The following is a 23,964-nucleotide window of genomic DNA, read 5'->3' on the forward strand; positions in this document are numbered from 1 at the left end:
ACATATCTAGGTGAATATATTAATAATGTATTAGTAATGTATTAGTAATTACTTACTTATTATAAGTAAAGGGTCATTTATATACTAAATAATTAATATTAGGTCTAATATTAAAACTAATAGTATAGCTAAAGGAATTAGTAGTAGGTAAGAATGCTCTCTATAAGAAGTCTATAGAAAATAAGGGCATTCTTTAGTATTTATAGGCATAAATAACTAAAATGTAACCTTATACTTATTATAAAGCTTTAGTTGTCCTTGCTCTTAAGGATGATTAATACCTAATATATTAGTAATATATTAGATTAAGAAGGAGGCTAGTAATTACTACAATTTGCTTTTCTTATACTTGTCTGTTTAACAACATAACAAGACTTATATTTAGGTTTAAAATTAGGTAAAAAGCAACGTTCTAAATAAGGTAACTCCTTATAAAGTATAACCTATATTAGCTTAAAGTACTAGGCATTACTTACTAGAAATTTATTCTTATTAATATAAGAAATAAAGCATGAGAAATTACCTATAACATTCTAATATATTAGTAATGCATTAAGAATGTATTAAGAATAATCTTACTTGTTAATTTAAGTAAATGAAAGAAGGCTTATAACTATCTAAACAGTCTTGTCTATATGCCTTCTTCTATTTAAATTACAAATTCACTATAATAAATAGGCTGTCTAATAATGTGTTAGTAATATATTTATAATATATTAAGGATTATATACCTATTTACCTCTATACGCTAGGTAGAGATTAATCTCTACTCCTATAGATTAATTATTTTCTAAAAATTAGAGGGTAATAATTAAGTATGATTTATACTTATAAGGATGCCTCCTTACTTAGGGTAGTTACAGCTGTTATGTGGCGCCATCGAGACTTAGGGCTGTTATAGGTTAGTTGCAACTAACAGCCTTAGGCACATAACGTAAGGAAGCCTTAGGCAAATAGGGAGCTAGCTAAGTTAGAGCAGTTTTAGGTATTTTAAAGGAACAGCTATATAGGGTTACACCTTCATCTTTTTTATATCCTTTATAGTAGACCTATAGGATTGCACTAACTACTATCTAACTTACACTCCTATATACAACCTCTTGTAATATAGTGCCCTATGTCCTTACATTATATAAAAAAGATCACGCCTACTAGGGACAGCTATACGTAAATAATATCCTACAACTAGAACGACTTAGGAGAACTGTCGAAACACCACTAACTACAACTTAGTAACATTTTAAAGTAGAGACCTAACGACTTTAAATAGCTGTAACCCTAGAGAACTTACAGATAACTAGTAGATTAGGGTTTAATCCTATAAAGCAAGCTAGTAAAGTTGCTAACGCGTTAGCGCTAAATAGGATACAAGATCCTTAAGAACCCCCTTAAGCATAGAGGCAATTGTAAATAAGAGTGTTAATAGCTATAAGCTACTAGAAGTCAAACTCTTTCGTATCAACACTAATACACCCCTAAACTAATATAAGGAAAATGACCTTAAACATTCCCTAAGACAATAATAGTCAACTGTTACAAATGTTAACGAGACAAACTACTGCTATAGCTACAACTGCTACACCTACTAATAACATACTAGATTAAATGGCAAACCTTAAGATCTAGATACAAGAGATTAAGGAAATGATAGCTAACCTAGCAGCAACCTAGACTAGAATACTGTCTACGCTACTAGTAGACACTGTTGAAGTTAAGGAGCAACGAACTTCTCCTATGCAAAACACCCCTAAGATAGTTTAGTTGCTACCTCTTTAAAACACTCGTTCTCTATTAATTCTAAGGAGGTATTCTAAAGACCCTCTAAATTGCTATAAGAAATCCACTATCTCTAAGAAGATTATGCTGCTTAGCAATAGGATAGAACATACCTTTATGTAATAGAGCGCGTCCATTTAGGACTGCCTTATAGTTAATGAGGATCACTACCCTACTAACGTCTTAAGAAGAGCGTTAATATAAGGGACAACGACTAGCCTAGCAAAGAAATACCTCAAACCCTAATACCTATCTGCAACCTATAGGTTTTAGAGTGCTAATAAGATAATAGACCTATTAGGTTCATATTACCTTACTAGTAACGAAACAGAACAGGCCTAGAACCTCTTTAACAACCTCTAAATAGGAGAGAAAGGACATATAAACAAGACTTTCTTAGAGTTTAAAGCTTGCTTCTAAAGTGTAGCTATTATAAGACAAGTCACTAAGTTAGAATGGTTTTAGTACATGTAGAATAAGTTAACCCCTTAATTCTGTAGCTACATAGTAGTTATTAAAAGTTAATAGAAGGGAGACTACTACACTATAGTCTAAGAACTTACTGCCTTTAATTAGGAGCAGCGCTAGAACAATGAGTTGAGCTTCCTGTCTAAGAGTAGCGAGTTGAGCTCCTAAGGACCTACCTACCTAAGCTCATCTAGGTTCATGCCTATAGACCCTAGAAAGGCCTAGCTACTAAGGTAGATAAGAAGCCCTCTAGTTTCCTTCTAGAGGACTCCCTTTATACCTACTACCCCTAAGCTAGACATTATAGGCTGCATATAGACTGCTATACTAGCTATGTCTAGGAACTGTTTTAAGTGCAGCAAGCTAGGCTATTTCTAAGACAAATGCCCACTTAACCCCACTGTTAAGGAGATTGACTACAAAGCCCCTAAGGACGAAGAATAGTAGGAGGAAGCAGTCGCCTACTAGTTAGATGCGTCCCTAGAGGAAAACGACAAGGCCTAGGGAAAGGCTCCTTCCTAGGTCTACGTAAATGTAATCTATAAAGACTAGATTTACAAGAACTCTTAGGAGGCTCCTAATTTCTCGTTAATACAACCCTAAGTATAAACGGACTTAGGGTGCAAACGAAGTCACTTATAGACATAGGAGCAAATGGCTACCTTGTCATTAATAAGCCTTTTGTGCAATGGTTGTCGAAAGCGCTTTAGAGCCCTATATAGAAACTGCCCTACTCTATACCTATATGTAGATTTTAGCGAAATATCTAAAGCTATGTATTAGAGTATATTCAGTTACACTTAACAGTTAAAGGACGCTAAATATATAACTGCCCCTTTGTGCTCCTAGATCTTAGAGCACAAGATGTAATAATTAGGAAGAAGCTTTTTAGCTGCTTCTAAATCCTACTCGACTCTATAAAGAGCTAGCTAGTATAGCTAAAGGAGTACCCGCCTACTCCTAGCTAGAGTAAAGAGATTACCTTGCCCTACTACTTATGTAAACTATTTATACATCACCCTGCCTATTAATTAGATGCGAACTAGCAGGACGATGCTATTAACTATAACGATAGACGACATGAGGGCAGACGCTCAATACTAATAAAAGTGATAACAGCCTATTATAACGCTATTATGATTACCCTACTAAGCTTAGTACAAGACAAGGGAACGACCTACCTACACCCTAAAACCCTAAGGACACGAGCCTCACTTATAGAAACCTATAAAGACAGACCCTTAGGATAAGTGGAGGCAAAACCTCTAAGAAACGGACCATCTATATATGAAAGAAAGAACTATAGGAGGAGTAGAGTTGTCTCTCCCTCCTAACGCTAGACCCTATTACGTAGCTTTACACTAGTCTAAATTTGTAAGATTAGCGCAAACGCTTTCTACTATGAGATGATGCGAAGCGACTCTAAGTTCTTTACAACAAGCATCTACAAGATCGACTAGATCATCTAGGAGAGGGAAGCAGCTAAGGACAAAGAAACGCTCTGCCTTATTTAGGACAAGCTTCTACATATGCACCACAACTATTCTAATGTCTTCTTAAAGTCAGAATCTAATCAGCTTCCCCTACATTACATATACAATCATAAGATACAACTAGAAGCCCCTTTACTAAATGCCTTTTCGCTACTATACTAACAAAGTACTAAAGAGCTTAAGGCAACTAAGTAATACCTATTAGAGAACCTTAAGAAGGGCTTTATAGTTAATAGCAATAGCCTGTTTACCTCCCCTATACTGTTCGTAAAGAAGGCAGATGGCAAACTAAGATTTTGTATTAACTACTAGAAGTTGAACGGACTTACCTATAACAACCCCTACCCTATCCTACGTATCGACGAACTACTAGGACAGGTGTTGAAAGCAAAAATCTTTACAAAGCTAGACATTAGGCAAGCCTTCCATCGTATACGAATGGACCCTAACTCTAAAGAGTACACGACCTTCTAAACTCAATATAGATCCTATAAATGCAAAGTGCTGCCGTTTAGTCTAACGAACAGCCCTGCAACCTATTAGAGGTATATAAACGACGTTCTTATGCAATACTTAGACAACTTCTATACTGCCTACCTAGACGACATCCTAATCTACTCTAAGGACCCTACAGAACACATAGACTACGTATATAAGGTTCTATAACAGCTTTAAGAAGTAGGACTACAAGCTGACATTAAGAAATGCAAGTTCAACGTAACCTAGACAAAGTATTTAGGCTATATCCTAACTACTACTAGTGTTGAAGCAGATCCTAAGAAGATCGAACCCCTCTAGAATTAGATCTAGCTAACAACTATCATAGGCGTGAAGTCTTACCTTAGATTCTACAGCTTCTACTACTAATTTATTAGAAATTTCAGGAAAATAGCCAAGCCTCTTACTACTATCACTAGCCCCTTAGAACCGTTTCTATAGACTAACGAATGTAAGAACGCTTTTAAAGAAATGCGCCAACAGCTTTTAGCTGTGTAGGCGCTCTACCACTTCAACCCTAAATTGCCTACGAAGCTAGAAATAGACTCCTCTAACGGAGTTGTAGCTAGTGTTCTTTCTTAAGAACACCTAGACAAGTAATGGTATCCTATAAGCTTCTATAGTTACGTCCTATCTAGGCACAAGATTAATTAGGAGATCTACAACAAGGAACTGTTCGCTATCATAAAAGCGTTTGTAAAATGGAGGCTAGAATTAACATTAGTACGCTACTAAATCGACGTTTACACCGATTACTAATCACTAGAATACTTTATAACGACGAAGGTTCTTATGGCAAAGTAGGTTTAGTAGATGGAGCTACTCTCTAACTTCAACTTCTATATTACATATATAGCTAGTAAGAACAATTAGAAGGTAGATATACTAAGCTAAAGAGAGTAAGACCTAATTATATAGTAGAAGGTCAAACTAGACAGCTGTATAAGGGTGCTTTTAGGCCTAGCCCAACTACACCCCTAAATTAGTGCTAAATTAGCATAAATGTACATAGCCTTAATTAATGCAATAGACGCCCTAAACACCTAGGTCCCCTTTAACCTAATAGAAGCGCTCTACGCAGATAATAGGAGGTCGTTTACTAACACTTACACAAAAGACCCCCTACCTAATGGGTTTATAATAAAGGACTAACTATTGTTATATAAGGGTCAACTATACATAACCTAGCACACTAAGTTATATACAAAACTCATATAGGAAGCACACGATCAAGTATTAGTAGCCTACCCTAGTAGTAGAAAAACTTATTAGTTACTTGCCCTAAAGTATCATTAGGTTAGAATGAAAGCGGATTGTCTCTAATACGTACGTAACTACATAACGTGCCGACTTACTTACACTAACGTCACGAAGTAGTAAGGCTTCTTACACCCCCTACTAGTACTAGAATACTCTATGTAATACCTAACGATGGACTTTAAGGAATTCCTAAAGGATAAACACAGATTCGACAGCATCCTTGTGTTTATAGACTGACTTAGTAAGGGTTCAGTGTCTATACTATGTCATAAGACTACTAATGCCTGCTAAATGGCGTAGCTATTCATCGAATGGATATATTGATTTAGACACACCCTAGAGTTAATCATTAGTAATCGCAGACCCTAATTCATATTAGCTTTCTAGCGAGAGTTCTGCTAAATTATAGGGGTTAAGATTAAGCTGTTAACAGCCTATTATAAGCAGACTAACAGGCAGACGGAAATTATGAATTAGTATATTAATTAGAGACTAAGGCCCTTTGTATCACATTACTAGGATAACTAGAGCAAGCTCATTCCCATTATAGATCAGGTGTAAATGACCCTTCCCTATGCCTTAATCAGAATGACCCCCTACTAACTTAAGTACAGAACTAATCTACGTACTAGTTAGGACTAGGAAACCCTAAAAGCCACGACCCCTAGGGAAATCATAAACTAGAAGGAAGCTAAAGCAGTAGCAAACTACATACACTCTATATAGATTTATATAAAGGAGAACATAGCTAAAGCACAAGAGGATATGTCTAAATACACAAATTAATACTAACGAGCTATTAACTAGGACGTAGGAGACAAGGTTTACCTATTAACTAAGAATCTAAAAAATCACTACCCTAGCTATAAGCTAGGGCAACAATAGGTTAGACCCTATATAGTACTAGAACAAATCGGACACGCCTTCTAACTAGACCTACTAAAGGGTTCCTAAATACACAGTGTCTTCTCTCTAGACATACTCATTAAGGCTCTAAATAACCTGCTGCCTAGTTAAGTAGCGCCTAAGCTAAGCAGTAAAGTTGTAGACAGCCTAGAGGAGTAGGAGGTCGAAAAGATCCTTACTATAAGGATCTAGTGAAAACAACTTTAATACTAGGTATCCTAGGTTAGATACAATCTAGACCTAGAATGGTACCCTGCCTTAAACTTTAAGAACTCCCCCTACAAAATCTAGGAGTTCTACGTAGAGTACCTAAACCTACTAGGACTGCTATAGGACCTACCTAGCTAGATCACAGAATAGGAGATAGGCAAACTAAGCTACGATTATAAGAGGCACAGCAAAGCAGAGGAAAACAGCGTCGTTGCTACCTATAACACTAAACTAAACACCCTCTAAGCTAGGGCACCCTTAGAGCTATAGCCCTTATAGAAGCCACCCTTCCTAAACGTCTCACTAGCGTTGTAACAAGCAGCTACTACCATAAGAGACGAAGGGTCAAAGTGACCCTACGTAAAAGACCACGCCTAAGTTCCCTCCGACATAGGGCCTATCACCTAAGGTTAACGGCCACCCCCTCCTCCTCTACCTCCTCCGCCCCCCTCTTCCTCTTCTTCCCCCTACTACCGCCTACCTTCGCTACTATAGCAAGGGCGTTAGGGATCCTCTCTACTAACTCCCCTACTACATCCACTGTAGAAGCCACCCCATTAAGGGTAGCGATCTCCTTCTCCTAGTTCACTAGGATTAGGGCTGATTTCTAGCCTACGACAGCTACAGCCTAGCGGACCCGCTACAGTCGTTAGCACGAGAACTAAAAACACATAAGGGAAATGGAAAACTTACCTCTAGACTGTCCTTAACAGCAGCGCAGAGGGCGCAACTCTCTATATAGGCCGAAAGCTTGGCTAGGGAGCGGAACTTCGGCATATTAGTAGTAGCTAATGTAACTACATGCCTAATCTCCGCTATAGCGGCCTTAATAGCAGTAGGGACAGGAGGGGTTGCTGCCTCAGCAGCTAGGAGCTTCTAGTACTCTAGGCTAGCAAACTAGGAGATCTATCTCTAGAGGTTAGCGACGGGCAGATAGACAAACCACAAAACCGAAAGCTAAACGAGAACCTACTAGAACACACGTTGCATGTTAGGCCACGTAGCGCTTATACTTAGAGCTTTCTAAGCTCTACATACACAAGACGGCAGGATCTCCGTCCTTCTTATGCCCTTTAGCGTGTACATAGCGCATACACTGCTAGCAGAAAGCTATAGTAAGGGCGCTAGGAGGAGGGGGAACTAGCATCTTTAAATTAGAAATCTACAATTTCCTATTAGCCTAACCTAAGTTATCACTACCGCGCTAGCGTGGTTCCGTCACCTACCAAATCGTTAGTTGTGTTTTTGTATCTAAAAACAACCTGTTAGCATCTAGCTATACTATTAGAAGGGCTACTTACTAGTCTTAGGAGGGGGGGTTAGCGTCGTTGTTGTAAAGAAAACAACAAGTTGTAGGCGAAGCTTGAATTTATATTCTAGCTTATAACAAAGCCGTCTAAATCAGGTTAGCGCTAAATTTCCCCTTTACATTAAAATTCTACAACAACATATATACTACGCAGACTCTATTTAATACTAATACAGACCCTCGCCTACTAATCGCCGTGTACACAACAAAGATGCAACTTTGCGTAAACGGATTTAGACTACTTCTAGTGCCTATACAGCTGCCTACCATTAGCCTTCTAGACAAACAAAGGGCATTCTAGTCTTAGCGCCTACACCTTACCTACTAACCTAACTAAGGGCTCGTTGCAGCAGCTACTTAGCTTGCGTGCTTTAAGGACAAAGCACCTTCTTAAGGCAGGGGGTAGTATAAGGATGCCTCCTTACTTAGGGTAGTTACAGCTGTCATGTGGCGCCATCGAGACTTAGGGCCGTTATAGGTCAGTTGTAACTAACAGCCTTAGGCACATAACGTAAGGAAGCCTTAGGCAAATAGGGAGCTAGCTGAGTTAGAGCGGTTTTAGGTATTTTAAGGGAATAGCCATATAGGGTTACACCTTCATCTTTTTTATATCCTTCGTAGTAGACCTATAGGATTGCACTAACTTCTATCTAACTCACACTCCTATATGCAACTTCTTATAATACAGTGCCCTATGTCCTTATAGATCTCTGTCCTTCTTACGCCCTTTAGCGTATACGTAGCACATACACTACTAGTAGAAAGCTACAGTGAGGGCGCTAGGAGGAGGGGGAACTAGCATCTTTAAATTAGAAATCTACGATTTCCTGTTAGCCTAACCTAAGTTATCACTACTACGCTAGCGCGGTTCCGTTACCTACTAAATCGTTAGTTGTGTTTTTGTATTTAAAAACAACCTGTTAGTATCTAGCTATACTATAGAAGGGCCACTTACTAGTCTTAGGAGGGGGGGTTAGCGTCGTTGTTGTAAGGAAAACAACAAGTTGTAGGCAAAGCTCAAATTTATATTCTAGCTTATAACAAAGCCGTCTAAATTAGGTTAGCAAAAAATTTCCCCCTTACATTAAAATTCTACGTTAACACATACTACATAGACCCTATTTAATACTAATACAGACCCTTGCAACACTAATTACTACACACACAACAAAGATGCAACTTTACACAAACGGATTTAGACCACTTCTAGTGCCTATATAGCTGCCTACCATTAGCCTTCTAGACAAATAAAGGGCATTCTACTCTTAGCGCCTACACCTCACCTACTAACCTAAACAAGGGCTCGTTACAGCAGCTACTTAGCTTACGTGCTTTAAGGACAAAGCACCTTCTTAAGGCAGGGGGTAGTGTAAGGATGCCTCCTTACTTAGGGTAGTTACAGCCGTTACGTAGCGCCATCGAGACTTAGGGCTGTTACAGGTTAGTTGCAACTAATAGCCTTAGGCACATAACGTAAGGAAGCCTTAGGCAAATAGGGAGCTAGCTAAGTTAGAGCGGTTTTAGGTATTTTAAGGGAACAGCTATATAGGGTTACACCTTTATCTTTTTTATATCCTTCATAGTAGACCTATAGGATTGCACCGACTACTATCTAACTTACACTCCTATATGCAACCTCTCGTGATACAGTGCCCTATGTCCTTACAATACTCTTAATATTAGGATCTAAGTATTTATAGTATTTAACTCCTAAGCAGTTATATATATACTAGTTACACCTAGTATGTAGGAAAGTATAGAACTAATCCTTAATAGGCTAGTATGTAAGCTTCTTGTAGTATTAGACCTAATATATTATTAATATATTATTAATCTTTTATATAATGACTTATATTTTATAAGTTTAGTATAAGTTGCTTCTTTGTTAAACCTCTAGTATTAACTAGATACGTAATACTAGATTCTTAAGTATTTAGATACTCTAGTAACAAGCTTATAGTAATAACCTAATAAACTATAATAGCCTAGCCGTTTGTAGCAGAGTAGATTAAAGTAGGATCCTTATTTAATTAGTAATGTATTAAGAATGTATTAGGAATGTATTAGGAATGTATTACATCATCTTCTTCATTCTCTACTTACATAGGTTCCTGCTTAGGTTTAGAGTCGTTAAATTTACTAAATCCGTCTTTGTTGATATCCTAGGGGGTATAATTAATTAAGGGTAACACTTCTAACTTAAGTAAGTTAAACTCTTCTAGATACGTCGACATATTAATGCATTGTTAATATATTAGATGCATTTACGTTAATTGCATAAATGAATAAAAGACAAGTTTAAGCTGACCTTTAAGCTTAAGACGAGTTTCCACTTATACCCTCTAAGCTCGGAAAAATTACTAAGCGTCGGAAAATTAAAAGTGGAGAAAATCGGCAGCTTTGAGCTAACCCCGGCGCCCTGCCTCACGTGTATCCTCGCAGCGGTGGCGACGGCAGCGATAAAAGAGCGGAATTACGTATGGACGCTAGGGCTGACAATTGTAGAGGTTTATTGTGCTGTAAAAGCTTGTCGCGACAGAAGGTTTATTCAATTAATGGAGAAAGCCGCCGATTTTGGCAGATATTGACCACTTTTTGCTCCCGCTTGAGAGGGTAAGGTTACATGACACATCCCCATCTCGTTATGGCCAGTTAGAGACCTGTCGAAACGGATAAACAAAGCTGGCTCCGTTACCTGGGGCTAAGCCACATTGTTGATCGTCGTTGATCGCTAATGATTGGCATCCGACTTAGGAAGGGCGTAGGACAGAGGCTCGGGCTGTGCCGCCGGCTAAGCCCCGCAAGCTTCGTTTACATGTGTGCAAGTCTGGACAAGCGCCTTATTGTAAACCGTCAACATGTTTATCCAGCCAACCCCCATCTTTCGCCCTCATTCTTCTAGATCCTTTGTACTGTGCCTCATCTGTACCAAAAGCAGACCAACTATGCCTACGGTAGCTACAGCACGGAGCCTGTTCAGACACTTCTGTCGTCTGTCTATTCGTCGATCCTTTCTCCCCTAATGTCTTGTTTTTGTACTGTACCTTAGGGTCGGCTCTGCGTCCCTTCCCGGCCTCCCCTTGCTTTTCCTTCCAACTGTTGGTAATATAGGGCCAACAGACACTATAATTAGCTGTCACTTTCCCCCCTTTTCCCCATTCATTTCTTCTCTCTTTCTTTACGACTTTCCAAATTACTGTTTCTTAGTCTTCCTCGTCTTGCTCAAGTCCAGCCTCACTGTCGTTCCAGGGTAGTCTTCATTCGTCACGTACCAACTCACCCAATTCGACCAACCCAACACCAGCAACCATGCGTTCTGCCGTCCTCCTCTCCGTCGCCTCAGCCCTCGTGGTCACCACCGTAAGTCACCACTCCCCTCCTCTATCTCGTCCAACCCAAACTAACCCTCCACCAGTCCGCCACCGACGCCCCAGACGTGACCGGCAACCCCTCGAACATCGGCTACACTGCCATCATCCCCTCTAGCGGCCCCATCAGCGGAGAAATCCTCATCTTCGCCCCCAACACCGGCAACGGCGCAACCGTGCAAGTCAACCTGCAAAACCTCCCCACCACCGGCGGCCCCTTCGCTTACCACATCCACGCCCTCCCCGTCAACTCGACCGGCTCCTGCGAATCCACAGGCGGCCACCTCGACCCCTACACCGGCACCACCCCCTGCAACACCCCCACCCCTGCCTCCTGCCAAGTCGGCGACCTTTCCGGGAAACACGGCACCGTCCCCTACTCCAGCCTTGTCACCAATTACGGCGACGCATATCTGAGTTTGGTCGCCGACACGCCCGCGTTCATCGGCAACAGGAGTTTCGTCGTGCATGACGCGAGTGGAGCAAGAATCGCCTGCGCAAACTTCGTGTTCCATAATGGAGGGGGCTACAGTGGACCAGGCAGCGGAGCAGGGAGTGCGGCGCCGACGGGGAGTGTGGGAGGAGGGAACTCGACGGGAGGGACTGCACCGAGTAAGACCGGTGCGGTGCCGTCGTTTACACCAATGGGGGCGGCGAGTGTGATGGGAGGTGCGGTGGGTGGTGTTTTGGGGATAGTTGCTGCAGTGGGTGCTGCGCTTTTGTAGTGGGGTGAGCGATGAAGGGGGGGTGGGGTTGGGGAGGCTAGTTTATATGGGAGAGGAAGTAAAAACATAGAGATCGAGGTAGACAAATAATGAAGGATCGTACTGCGAGCGCCTGGTGTGTCCGGAGGAAGAGTTCTTAGGAAAGCTTACGAAAAAGAGGGCACAAAACGAGAAGGCAAAGCAGCGATCCTCCCTATGCAGTTTTTAATTAACGGTCTACGGATGAGAAAAGCGATACATACTATAACGGCAAAAATTCCGGGGTTCGTTTAAAGGGATGGGGACGTTGGACGCCGCAATCACGAGAAACATGAAGGAGGCCTAACGAGAAGGCCATAAAGCTGTGGAGAGTTTAATAACACGGACGGCCCTGATCGACGAGCTACAACGGATACCAGATAAGAACATCGAACTTAGTTCTGAAAGCGAGGGTGTCGGTAGTAGAATCAAAAGAGTGTGGAAGAGGCTAATTTGGAAGCCAGAAGACATCGACCAGCTCGATGATCAGATTCGTCCGAGAAACGTCGTCCACAGCCCACCCACCTGTTAAACTCCCACAGAGCTATATACAGCAGTTATCCCAACTTGTACGTCCTATCGATGGCGTAGGATCCAGAAGCATGATCGAGCAAGGCACTAAGACGAACGTATTTCCTCGGAGAGACATCCCAAGGGTTATCAACTTAGCGCTTATATATACTACGAGCTTAGTTTACTGCATAGCACGGCTGGTCCTTCTTTCGATCGCAGTGTCTAGCTTGCGGTACATGCCCGATGCCGTTTACTACTCGACATGGACAAGATATATTCCGTCCATATCATAGATGATAGACGTTACAGTCATTCCCAACCAATTTGTTATTTCTCAAGCTATTGAGACTATCGCCGGGGCGTTACGCGCGGACGGGATGCCCGATTTTCTTGAGTCTATAGTCGTGTGTGCAATGTTCTTGGGTATGGGGGAGTATAAGGAGGACAGATGGATGTGACGCTTAAGGATTATAGGATTTTGAAGTTGTAGTAAAGTGGTAATATGATAACGATGATGAGGCCGATTCATTGCAGTTCATTTTATTTCAGTCGGGGAAGGCGCCACTTATAATGGAAAGCACGGCAAAGGGAACGATCGACACAAGGAAGGAACAGCCCCATAAACTAAGGAAGGAACGACCGCGTAAAAGGGGAAAGATCGGCCCCTTAACTGAGGAAAGAGCGACCGACTCGAGAAGGAAGGGAGGACCGCGTAAAAAATGGAAGGAGCGGCTCATTAACTACGGAAAGAACGAGCGACTAAAAGAAAGAACGACTGAATGAAAGCACGATTGAAGGGCAAGAACGACTGGAGGAAAGAACGATCAAGGGAAGAACGATAAAGGGAAAGAACGATCAAAAAAAGGACGATTAGGGGAAAGGATGACCAAAGAGGGAGGTAACGACTCGGGATGCACCTTCCATCCCCAGTTCAGTCGAAAAGTGCTCCTGGACAGAAAAGGCGCGACTGAGAAGCTGGAATACACACGTTGCCCAGGGAAGGTGCAGCTGCACAGCTCCTTCCTTGGGCAGTTTGAATCACCTATTCCTAAAAACCCCTATCTTATACTATTTTCACTATCTTGCCCAGCGAGCAGATCGAGCTTCTCCATTACAGTCCAGTGTTCCCCAAAATAGTATTAGTATTTGTGGTTTTCGAATAGTATTCGGCGCCGAGTAGTATTCGGGCAAAATTTGGGGTATTCGGCGAGTATTTGCCAAAGACTCGAATACTATTCGAGTCCTTGGCAAGCACGGCCCAGAACGCCAAGCAACGAAGATTTTTCCCTGCCCTCATAGATAGGTCCGTAGAAATAGATCTAAAGATAATATACCAATTGGTATTTCTACTAGAATGAGCGACTCTAAGCTATCAGCAATTCTAAGTGATGAAGATGAGGAAATTCAGCATCTACTACCCCCTTTTCAATTCGAGCCTTCGCCGTCGACAGCTCTACCATTACTACAAATACAGCCACAACTCCCAAATACCCAGTCACCCTTGTTCTTAAAGAATGTATTCAGTAGAACATTGTTAAGCACTAGCCCTACAACGATGAAGATTGTCTGTATGCAAAATGGCTGTAATTATAGGCTAAAACCGAAGCTTTTATCATGGAATATTACAAGTAATTTATAGAAGCATGTTGAAAACATGCATCCTAAGTTATACGAAGCTTTAAAACCAGGAACTCTATTGCTACAGCGTGCTCAGAGTTCGTAGAGTCAGAGTTCGCAGGATTCACAGGGCGCTCAGAATATGAGAACTGCCCGAAGCACAACTACCCTAAGCGCCCAAGCATTCTTTACTCCTCGAGTAGGAGGAAGCTTAGTTCTTGCCTCTTAATATAGAGAGTTATTACTTACATTTATTATATCTAATAACTTACTAATGAGTCTAGTTAATCGGCCTTCATTTCGTCAGCTCATTCACCAGCTTAGCCCGTCAACGTTAGCTATATCAACAACCTCCTTAATGCGCGATTTGCATAAGACATTCTGCAACCACCGTATGAAGCTATAAATTGAACTCTAGGCTTATATAGTAAAGGGCGGACGGTTGTCACTTACAACTAATTCATGGTCTGCAATGAATGGCGTAGAGCACGCTACAATAACTGTTCATTAGATAAATAACGAATGGGTTCACTAGCACTATGTTCTTGATATTATACATCTAAAAGAGCCCATTCATTCTAGTGAATATCTTATAGAGCAGCTTTAAGCTATTACGGACGACTTTAGTATTACAAATGGGGTCTTTACTGTTACTAGAGATAACGCATCAAACAATACAGCAATGCTTGCAGAGTTTGAAATAAGGGCATGCACAAGTGCTATTTCTATACAGCAACCATAGAGCTTTATAGTAAAGGAAGGCGACGTTCGATGCATGGCACATATTATAAACCTTGTAGTTTAAGCAGCTTTAGCTATGTTAAAAGCTATACCGTTAGAGCAGATAGAATCGTATAGGCTTGAGCAAGGCGCTGCTTATACTTAAAGCTTCGTTCTAAATAGAGAAGAAGTGTCGACAGTTCTTATAAAACTACGCTAGCATATCTATGTCTTCTAGAACCGTCGAGCATGGAAAGATGCATTAAAAGTACAAGCAATTGCTATGGGTATTTAGGTGGTTTTAATGTCCCTTGACATGCCTGTACGATGGAACTCAACATATTATATGCTCGAGAACGCTTTGAAGCTTAAGCAGCCGATTAATGCTATATGTGCTTTACAAACGATAGATTTAAGTATGTGTGATATTATCATCACATCAATAGAATGGTAAGTGTTATATGGACTAAAGGCGTTCTTTAAGATATTCGTTAAACTAGCAGAGCAAGTTTAAGCTGATAATTATCTAACGTTGAACATTTGTATTCCATACTATCTACGGCTTTTAAATAAGCTTAAGGCAATGCAAAACGCTCCATCGACAATAGCTACAATTAGCGTAGCTTGTAAAGCGTCATATAATAAGCTTAATACTTATTATAACCTTGTGACAAATTAAGGCTCAAGCCACTCGTTAATTGCTACTATCTGCGACCTAAGATTCAACTTAAGTATATACGAATATTATATGCTAGACAGTATAGACGCTATGAAACGAGATAGGGCAAGAGCACAGTTTGCAGCTTGTTATAACTGGTATAAAGACTGTGAGAACGATATACAAGTTGCTGCTATTAAAGCTACTATTGCTGCTGAAATAGAGCAGCCAACAGCTTAAAGAGAGCTTGATTCCGACGACGAGATGTATTAGCATCGTGGGCCTTCCATTAAGGAAGTTGAGTGGCGGCGATGGTTTAAAGAGAATGGTGTCGACCGCAATACTAATATCCTCAAATATTGGCAGGCAAAGCAGTACTAATATCCAGTTATATCACGGGTTGCGCGGGACTATTTAGCAATTCTAGCCTCATCGGCAGCGTCAGAGCGTATATTTAGTGTCGGCGGTAATATAGTCACGAAGAAGAGGAATAGACTATTACCTTCTACTCTTCGATATCTACTCTGCCTACGGGATTGGGGGGTTGTGGGCGACGAAGAGGATTATAGCGAGTAGATAGTTATTATATTCAATTCTTACTATACTACCTACAATTGAGCCTCATACTATTCGGCGAATACTATTTGACGAGTACTATAACTTCGTATGAGTATTCGCCGAATATTATCAGATCACGAGTATTCGGGCAAACCCCGAATACTATTCGAATACTATTTGGTGAACACTGTTACAGTCTTTAAAAACTGAGAATAGTAACAGACACAGAGAGCATCAGCAGACACATCAAGACACCCGTCCCAGGAGACCGCATTCATATAATGATCTTTCTTCAATTAACCCCCAAAACAAATGAATCGCTACCACAAAAATGCCAATGATCTAATATACAAAATCTCAATCCAAACTCCATCCCCCCACTCACGACCCCTATATCCACCCCCACTCCCCAAGGTCATGATTCCCCCCCTTTCTAAAGTGTCATCTCTCTTAAAAAAAAAAAAGAACATAGCAACGCGCTATATATTCTGTAAAGTGGGTATGTCAAAAATGAAAATGAAAAAGATATGTCTAACACCGCTTTGTAAAGAGTCCGCCTTCCCTTCATCGGTGGTGGTGGCGTCAGTGCGACCCGCAGGACACACACACGCAGGGTATTTTGTAGTAATATAATATCATAGATACAGCGTCGCCTCCGCGTCGCATCGCTTTTTGCCAAGCCATCATCCATTATCACTTCCGGCTCTGCACCGGCGTAACCGAATAATGACTACTCTCCATCCTCGTCAGCATCGCCGCGGACGTCAAATCTTGACTCTGCTCGAAACTGGGCCTGAGCTGATCCATCGACGCGCGAATACGATCATACGACGGCCTCGGGCGATCCATCGACATTCTCGGCGCGAGCGCCGGCTCGAGGCTCTGGCGGTGGTGGTGGGTGAAATCAGTGGCGTTGCTGCCGACGCGGCTGCGGCCGGTGGCGGTGACGGTGGTGGGGGCAACTGAGGGTGGGTAAATTGGCCTTAGGTCTTCGCTCAGGTAGTGGGTATGCTTACTCGGCTTTGCGACGATACCTGATGAACCAGTTGAGGATGAGGAGCCGGCGTCCTTGTCGGACTTGCCGAACTTGCCCGCCTTCTTGCTGGGCTTGGCTTCGGTGGTAGGGGGATCGAGGTGGGCGAATTTGCCCATGAGGACTTGCTCGCGGATGACGTCGACGTCGTAGGGGAAGTAGGCCTTTTGAACGAATTTGATGCAGAATCGGGGGAGGAGGGAGATGATGACTGAGAGGGCGGTGACGGCCCAGAAGGTGGCTTGGCCGAAGACTTGGGGCGCGGCTTCGTAGAAGAAGGAGGCCGAAGTGAAGGCCGAGTAGACGCCTGTCCAGAAGAAGATTAATAGGATGCTGATTACCACGATGAGACCCATCAGCCAGTCCCAGCGGTAGCTGTTCATGAGGATGTAGATGTTGATCACGATGACGGCGGCGGTTCCGACGTACACGCCGAAGCGGTCTTTGTCGTCGAGGACGAGGCCGTTGCCAGTGACGATGTTGCCACCACGGAACTGGAGGTAGGCCATGAAGAAGCAGATTACGGAGCCGAAGAAACCGTCAAGCATGTACAGCCTTGAGCTCTATTAGTAAGGGGTGTATAAATTGCACGGGGTAATACTTACCAGAATTTCCTCTGCGTCCATTCCTTGCGCTCTATTCCACGTCGGTAGAGCTGTGGCACTTCCAGCGAGACCTTGTCACTGACGTCCTGGTCCAACACACCCATCAAAATGACAGCCAGAGAAGTGAAGGCCAAGTTGAAGAGGGTGATGTATGTGATGTGGTATAAATAGCTGATATCGAAGTCGCAAAAGATCTGGTACCAGAACAGCGAGAACGTCCACACAATATTCTTGTAGAAGAAGTTCGCAATCGTCTCTCCCAACCTACGATACGACCAGCGGCCGTGAACGAGGACAAGCCTCTGCAAGTAACGGAATTGCCCAATAGCGTAATCAGACGACATGACGGCTTGACGACCCTCCTCTCCTGCAATACCAACGCCAATATCGGCCTTTTGGATCATAGCAACATCGTTGGCTCCGTCACCAATAGACAGCGTGATGACGTCCAGGCCAAGTTTGACCATAGACACGACAGCGGCTTTCTGCGCGGGACTGACACGGCAGCAGAGAACAGATTTGCACTGCTTGCAGAGGAGCAGGAATTTCTGTCGTAGCTGATCATCCAGGACGAGTTTGAGGGAGTCTCCATCAATGACGATGGCGTGCGTTGGTGCAGGGGGTTCGTGGTTCTTCTTGGCGGCCTTGAGTTCTTCGTCAGAGCCTGTAATACCGAACGACGCGAGGTGCTTGTCGAGCTCTGCCTCAGCTGTAGACAACTGCTCGTCCTCAAACTTGAACACGATAAGCTCCATGTCGTTGTTCAGGAGGTTACACGAGAATCCAATATTAATAGCAGTCTCCACCTTATCACCCGTGAGGACCCAAAGCTTAATACCCGCATTAGCAAGGAGCGCAATAGTATCAGGCACACCCTCCTGCAGCCTATCTTCAATAGCCGTGCCACCCAACAGTGTCAAATCACGCTCTATCGAATCCGCCACCGCCTCCATCTTATCCTCACGATTCGTAATCGCAAATGAGGCAACCTCGTACTCCTGGTTCCACCTGCTATACTCGGCCGGATCGAGCTCTCTCTCCGCAATACACAGAGTCCTCAACCCCTCTCTCGCGAACATCTCCAGATGCTCTGCCGTCTCCCTGCGCAGCTCGGGTTGCTCGCCGCGCTTGAGACGGGAGTAGATCATGCTATCTGCGCCCTTGCAGAAGAGCACAATTTTTCCGTCGGGCATCTCGATGATAGCGCTCATACGCTTACGTGTGGAGTTGAACTCCAGGGTGTTTAGGATCTTGTAGGATCTCTCCTCTCCCTGGACGTTAAGACGGATCCCATCCATGGAATTCCCAAGAACGGTGTACCCGACATCTCTCGCGGTAGCAACCAGGGCCGCCTCATCAGGCGACTGGGCCTTGAACTCGATGCGGGGAGGATCTCCGGGGGTGGTCTCGGAGATGACAGTATGGCAAAGGGCGAGGGCGAGCATGAATTTCTCGCAGGCAAGTTGTTGCTCCCTGGTAGATTCGCCAGCTAGATCGGTGACGAAATCAGGTGCGATGAAGGTCAGTTCGTCGTCGTGGAGGTAGGGGTTGTTGTGTAGTTTGCGGAGTCCAGCCAACATCCTCTTTCGTGCGTCTTCGATTTCAGCACGCACTCTCTCACCCTCTTTCGCAACATCGATACCCTGCCTCTTCTGCATGCCGGCCTGGGCCTCGGTGTACGCTTCTCCGTAGGGGTGGCCGTTGATAGTAGCCTTCTTGAACTCCATCACGTTCTGGGTCAGCGTACCCGTCTTGTCGGAGAAGATATATTCGATTTGTCCGAGATCATCTGAGATATTCCAAGATTTAGGTGTGCAAGGATAGTCGAGCCTCTCGTAGTACATCTCGGTGTCGCTGTAAATGAAGAACGCCTGTAGCGTCTTGATAATCTCCAGCGAAATGTATAAAGAAATAGGAACCAAATTCTGGAAATGGATGAGCGCCGCAAAGAAAGTGATGAATCCATTCGTCCCTGGCGAACCTCCAATAGAGCCGAACTCGAAATGCTTAATACTCGTCCCATCCTTGCTAAACGCCACACCCTCCACCAACGCCGCAATCAAGCACATAAAGAACAGGATGCCGAAATTGTAAACAACGTTCCAGTTGAGCTCGCGCGTAATGCGAGAGCGCTTGCTTGGCGTGAATCCGGAGTTGATCATGATCTTGGTGTCGAAACCGGTGAAGACTACCACCGCGAGGACCCATTCGGTATTCCTCAAGTTGCAGCCTCTAAGCAGCATATTGTTGATGCCAATCGGCTCGACCATGGGCTCGCCCATGGAATCGGGGTTCTTCTCGTTGTACTGTGTCCAGCGCGCCGCGGCGCTGTACTGGTAGAGGTTGGCGTGCGGCGGCTCGCTCTCGATGACGAACTCGGTTCTCTCGCAGTCGCGAGCGTGTCTGATCTGCTTCCCGCTTTGGAGAGCGTGCCTCACCTTCAGATTTGTCTCTCCGTCCAAGTTCTTGGTCTCGACGTAACATGCGCCATCTGGGTCGGAAGTCGACAGGATAACCACGTCTGCGGGTAATTGATCGTCGTTGTAGATACGCACGAAATCACCGACTTGGACGTTCTTCCAGTAATCTTTGTGGAAACGAGCCTTGCCCGAAGCTGGTCTGTTGGGGTTGATCAGGCTGCCGAAGTTCTTCCTCTGCGGTGGAGTCTGTCCCTCAAATGACATTGCTGTGGTTGGACGCTCATCCGAAGACGGAACAGCCAGGCCTGCCTCCCTAGGTAAAGGTGAGGGAACTGGCGTCATCTGAATATCCTCACCCGCATCGGCATACGATACGCGCTTGTCACTACGTGTCGAGTAGGTAGACGCTCTCCTCGTGGCAATAGTTTCGAAAGACCCTCTCGGCGCAGCCGGCTTGTCTTCTTCATCTGATTCCTTCTTCTTCGCCCAGAGGGCTGATATCGCCTTCCACACAGCCGATATGAATCGGGTCGTGGCCTTCTTTATTCTCCTCCACAGCGACACATCGTCGGTGTCCACATTCACATTATTCCACTCGACTAGGCGGTGTACCGCCGAGTTGTTCAATTCATCGTCGAGATTCGACCGCCTGTAATCTTCAACTCCATCCTTGATCGCCGTGACGAACACAATAACAATCAGCGGCGCCGCATTAAGTCCCGGATCCGTCGCGCCAAAGATGGTGAAAATCTGCCTTGCTTAGCTGAGAGTTAAAAAGACACTCGTTCGTATAAAAACTTACTGTTAAAATAATCAAGATAAAAAAGTAAACATTCGCAATATTGTGAAATTGCAGCCAAATATTTTTCGGCAGGAAACTCAACGGCGTATACTTCGCCGTCCGGATCTTATTCCTGGGATACGTCGTCGCGGGCGATCCGTCCTCGTCTAGCGCATCCGGCGGCAGCGGGATGTTGAAGTGCACCTTCCTCTGACCTTCGCCCTCCCCCTGTGTCTCGGCCTCCTCAGGGTCCTCCCTCATATCCCCATTATCCCCGCCTACGCTCGTAGTATCGCTCACGCCCGACTCCCTTTTCTTCTCCATCCGCGACGGCCGGCGGTTCAGACGATCCAATATCGACCCCCGCGTGCGATTCGCCTGCTTCCCCTTCTTGTGCTGTGTCGCCCATCTCAATCGCTTCGTGGGTACCGGTGCCAGCGGTGGCATGGGCGGCTCAGCAGGTAGCGCGGCCTCAAGGTCTGCGGCGGCGTCGGTGGCCATGGTGACGGGTTGGCGGCGACGTCGAGACCGGGGCAACGAATCCTCGTCGTCGTCGTCGTCTAGAAGGTGGTCGACGAAAGGGAGGAGGAGGAGGAGGTGACAGCGAGGCCGTTTGGAAGCGTCAGCCGAAAGAGCATTCGGACGGCCGTGGATCTTGTCCCTACTTAGACCTTAGCATTTTGGGGCGAATGGAATTGATTCGCGACGCCGGAACAGCCGGGGCAGGGCGCGTTTGTCAGCGCCACATTTGCAATTATGCAGTACTAATACGGTACTATACACTACATAACCCCGTTCTTTATTATTCATACGAGCCGAGGACTTAAATTACTCGTAACCGCACCGGATTGGACTGTAGCGCACTGTTTAGACTGTTACTGGGCGCTGCTACTGGACTGTTTGGGCTGTTACTGGGCTGTTTAGACTCCTTCTGTACCCTTTTTCCTGCTGATTAACTTAACCCGTGCACGCCACAACGCTTTCAAACGCTTTCAAATGGTACAATCAGCAGCCAAAAATTGGTTTCGGAGAGAGATTTGCGTTACAGGTGTCAGCCCTGCGCTGGGATAGCTGAGATGAGTGAGATGGCTGAGATGGCTGAGATTTGGTGGTACGCAACACAGCACTTACGGAGGAGTACAGCACTTACGGAGTATTCAACCCTGCCGTGGCTTAGACATGCGATGATAATATGCGTGTATGCGAATAATGCTGTGTAATGTATGTATGTCCTCTATTCTTACAGTATAGTATGTATGAAGAAGGCTTTGTTCTCTTTGTTCTCTCTTTATTCTCGATATTCCCCCCATGTACTATCCATGTACCACGCCCCCCATCCCTACATAAGCAACGGCGTGAATCATGCTTCCTGCATAAAGAAGGGATATGCGGTTTGGCCCGCTAGATATTTTTTAATGTGGGGTACAGTTTAGAAAAGAGACTGCTAACGAAGGGACTATGAAGGGACTATGAAGGGACTAAATAACGTGACTATTTTGGTTCAGGGACTGCCCAGGAACTGCCCAGGGACTGCCTAGGGACTGCAAATTAGACCCGCCGTTAGTGAGAAGTAGGTTAGGAGTACACGAGGAGTACATGACGACTAAAACACGATATCACACGTTACTATATAAATGCATAAATTTCACTCTTGGGGATTGTGATGGATTAGGTTACTATATCATTTCAGTGTTTGGGATTTGTGATGGTAGGACTCATTTGGCTGGAGGCTGGATGTTTAGCTGTAGCCTGGATATTTAGCTGCAGGTTGGAAATTTAGTTGCAGGCTGGAGCCTGGACTTTAACACGACTTCACATCAGCTATATCGTCTATAACATACTACAAATCTCACATATCCCATTACAGCGACATAAAAACTAAATGCCGTCCGGCCCCCGAGATGGCCTCCGCGCCGCCGTATCTCCGGAGATTATGGCCACCGAGACCACCGAAGAAGCCGCCCCTCCCGCGCACGCCACTATCGATATCCGTGGTACCGCAACACCACTAGACCCTTCATCCCCCAACCCTCACTCCGGGAGAAATCCAAACCCAAAGCCCGGCGCTAATCCTCCCCTGCTGAACCTCCCGCCCGAGATCCGACATCAGATCTGGGCCGAAATCCTCAGTGGCAATACCATCCACCTCGAGGTCGAAAGGGGTTCTCTACGCGGCACAAAATGCATAGCCCGAGACCCGAGTAAATGCCATGACGCCCCCTTCACTCGCGGATGTCAAGCATCACGGGATCTAGAAAGGAGCCAGAAGACGAAGCCAGCAGCGGGGGGGAAGCTAAACCTTCTACCCCTCTTACTGACCTGTAAGCTAATGTATGTATGCACCATCTTCTTTCTCGCCCACATCCGCCCCCGCCCCCGAATGCGAGCTTAACAGCAGCACCTAGATACACCGAAGCAATCACCCTCATCTACACCACCAACACCTTCACCCTCCTCAACCTCAGCACCCTCCACTCCCTCCCCCTCCTCCTCCCCTCCCACCTCCACAGCATCCGCACCCTCCTCCTCATCACCGGCATCTCCCCCGGCACAAACCACTCCATCCTCCCTCCCCGCCGCCATCCCGGCTCGGTCCTCGAGCTCGACGACGACTACGTGGCCGAGTGGGCGGTAGTATGGCGGATGCTAGCTAGTATGCAGGGGCTGCGGGCGCTAGATGTGGAGTTTGTGCCTGTTAATCATGCGGGTTTCTTCTCACGCAGGGAGAGTAGCGAGATGGTGCTGGAGAAGGTGGGGGGAGGGGAGGGGGGGAGGGCGAGTATTCATCTCCCGAGGAGGAGGGGCTTGTGGTGGAGGTCGACGGTGGCGAGGTCAGCGTTGGCGGCGTTGGAGGGGGTTTACGGGGGTGGTGGGGTGGAGGGGCCGGTTGGGGATGTGGCGGGGTGGGCGGAGGAGGGTGGTGAGATGTAGAGAGGGGTGTTGGGTTGACGTGAAGTTGGTCCGGGGTTATGTCAATAGGCGTTAGATAGCTTGAAGCGGGGTAGCTAGGTGGAGGCGTATGGTGTGT

The 23,964-nt window shown here is 44.8% G+C and overlaps 3 protein-coding genes across 3 annotated transcripts; 2 read left to right on the forward strand and 1 right to left on the reverse strand.

Annotated features, from left to right (window-relative positions):
- Nucleotides 1–10,777: 10,777 nt before the first annotated feature.
- VE01_03867 (uncharacterized protein) lies at nt 10,778–12,030 on the forward strand. The gene is made up of 2 exons (XM_018273349.2): nt 10,778–11,280; nt 11,336–12,030. The coding sequence occupies exons 1-2, from the start codon at nt 11,230–11,232 to the stop codon at nt 12,011–12,013; spliced, it is 729 nt and encodes a 242-aa protein (XP_018131641.1). The 5' UTR covers nt 10,778–11,229; the 3' UTR covers nt 12,014–12,030.
- Nucleotides 12,031–16,521: 4,491 nt separating this feature from the next.
- Nucleotides 16,522–21,709, reverse strand: VE01_03868 (uncharacterized protein). The gene is made up of 4 exons (XM_059463572.1): nt 20,958–21,709; nt 17,736–20,905; nt 17,114–17,685; nt 16,522–17,059 (listed from the first exon to the last, which is right to left on the reverse strand). Exons 1-4 carry the CDS (start codon nt 21,435–21,437, stop codon nt 16,791–16,793), a joined length of 4,491 nt encoding a protein of 1,496 aa, XP_059319805.1. The 5' UTR covers nt 21,438–21,709; the 3' UTR covers nt 16,522–16,790.
- A 1,109-nt stretch (nt 21,710–22,818) lies between these two features.
- VE01_03869 (uncharacterized protein) lies at nt 22,819–23,867 on the forward strand (the record flags this gene model as incomplete). The annotated part of the gene is made up of 2 exons (XM_018273351.1): nt 22,819–23,267; nt 23,342–23,867. 2 exons carry the CDS (start codon nt 22,819–22,821, stop codon nt 23,865–23,867), a joined length of 975 nt encoding a protein of 324 aa, XP_018131640.1.
- Between the last annotated feature and the right edge of the window lie 97 nt (nt 23,868–23,964).

Source organism: Pseudogymnoascus verrucosus, assembly GCF_001662655.1.
Source record: "Pseudogymnoascus verrucosus strain UAMH 10579 unplaced genomic scaffold scaffold_14, whole genome shotgun sequence".
In the NCBI taxonomy this organism is placed as follows: domain Eukaryota; kingdom Fungi; phylum Ascomycota; class Leotiomycetes; order Thelebolales; family Thelebolaceae; genus Pseudogymnoascus; species Pseudogymnoascus verrucosus.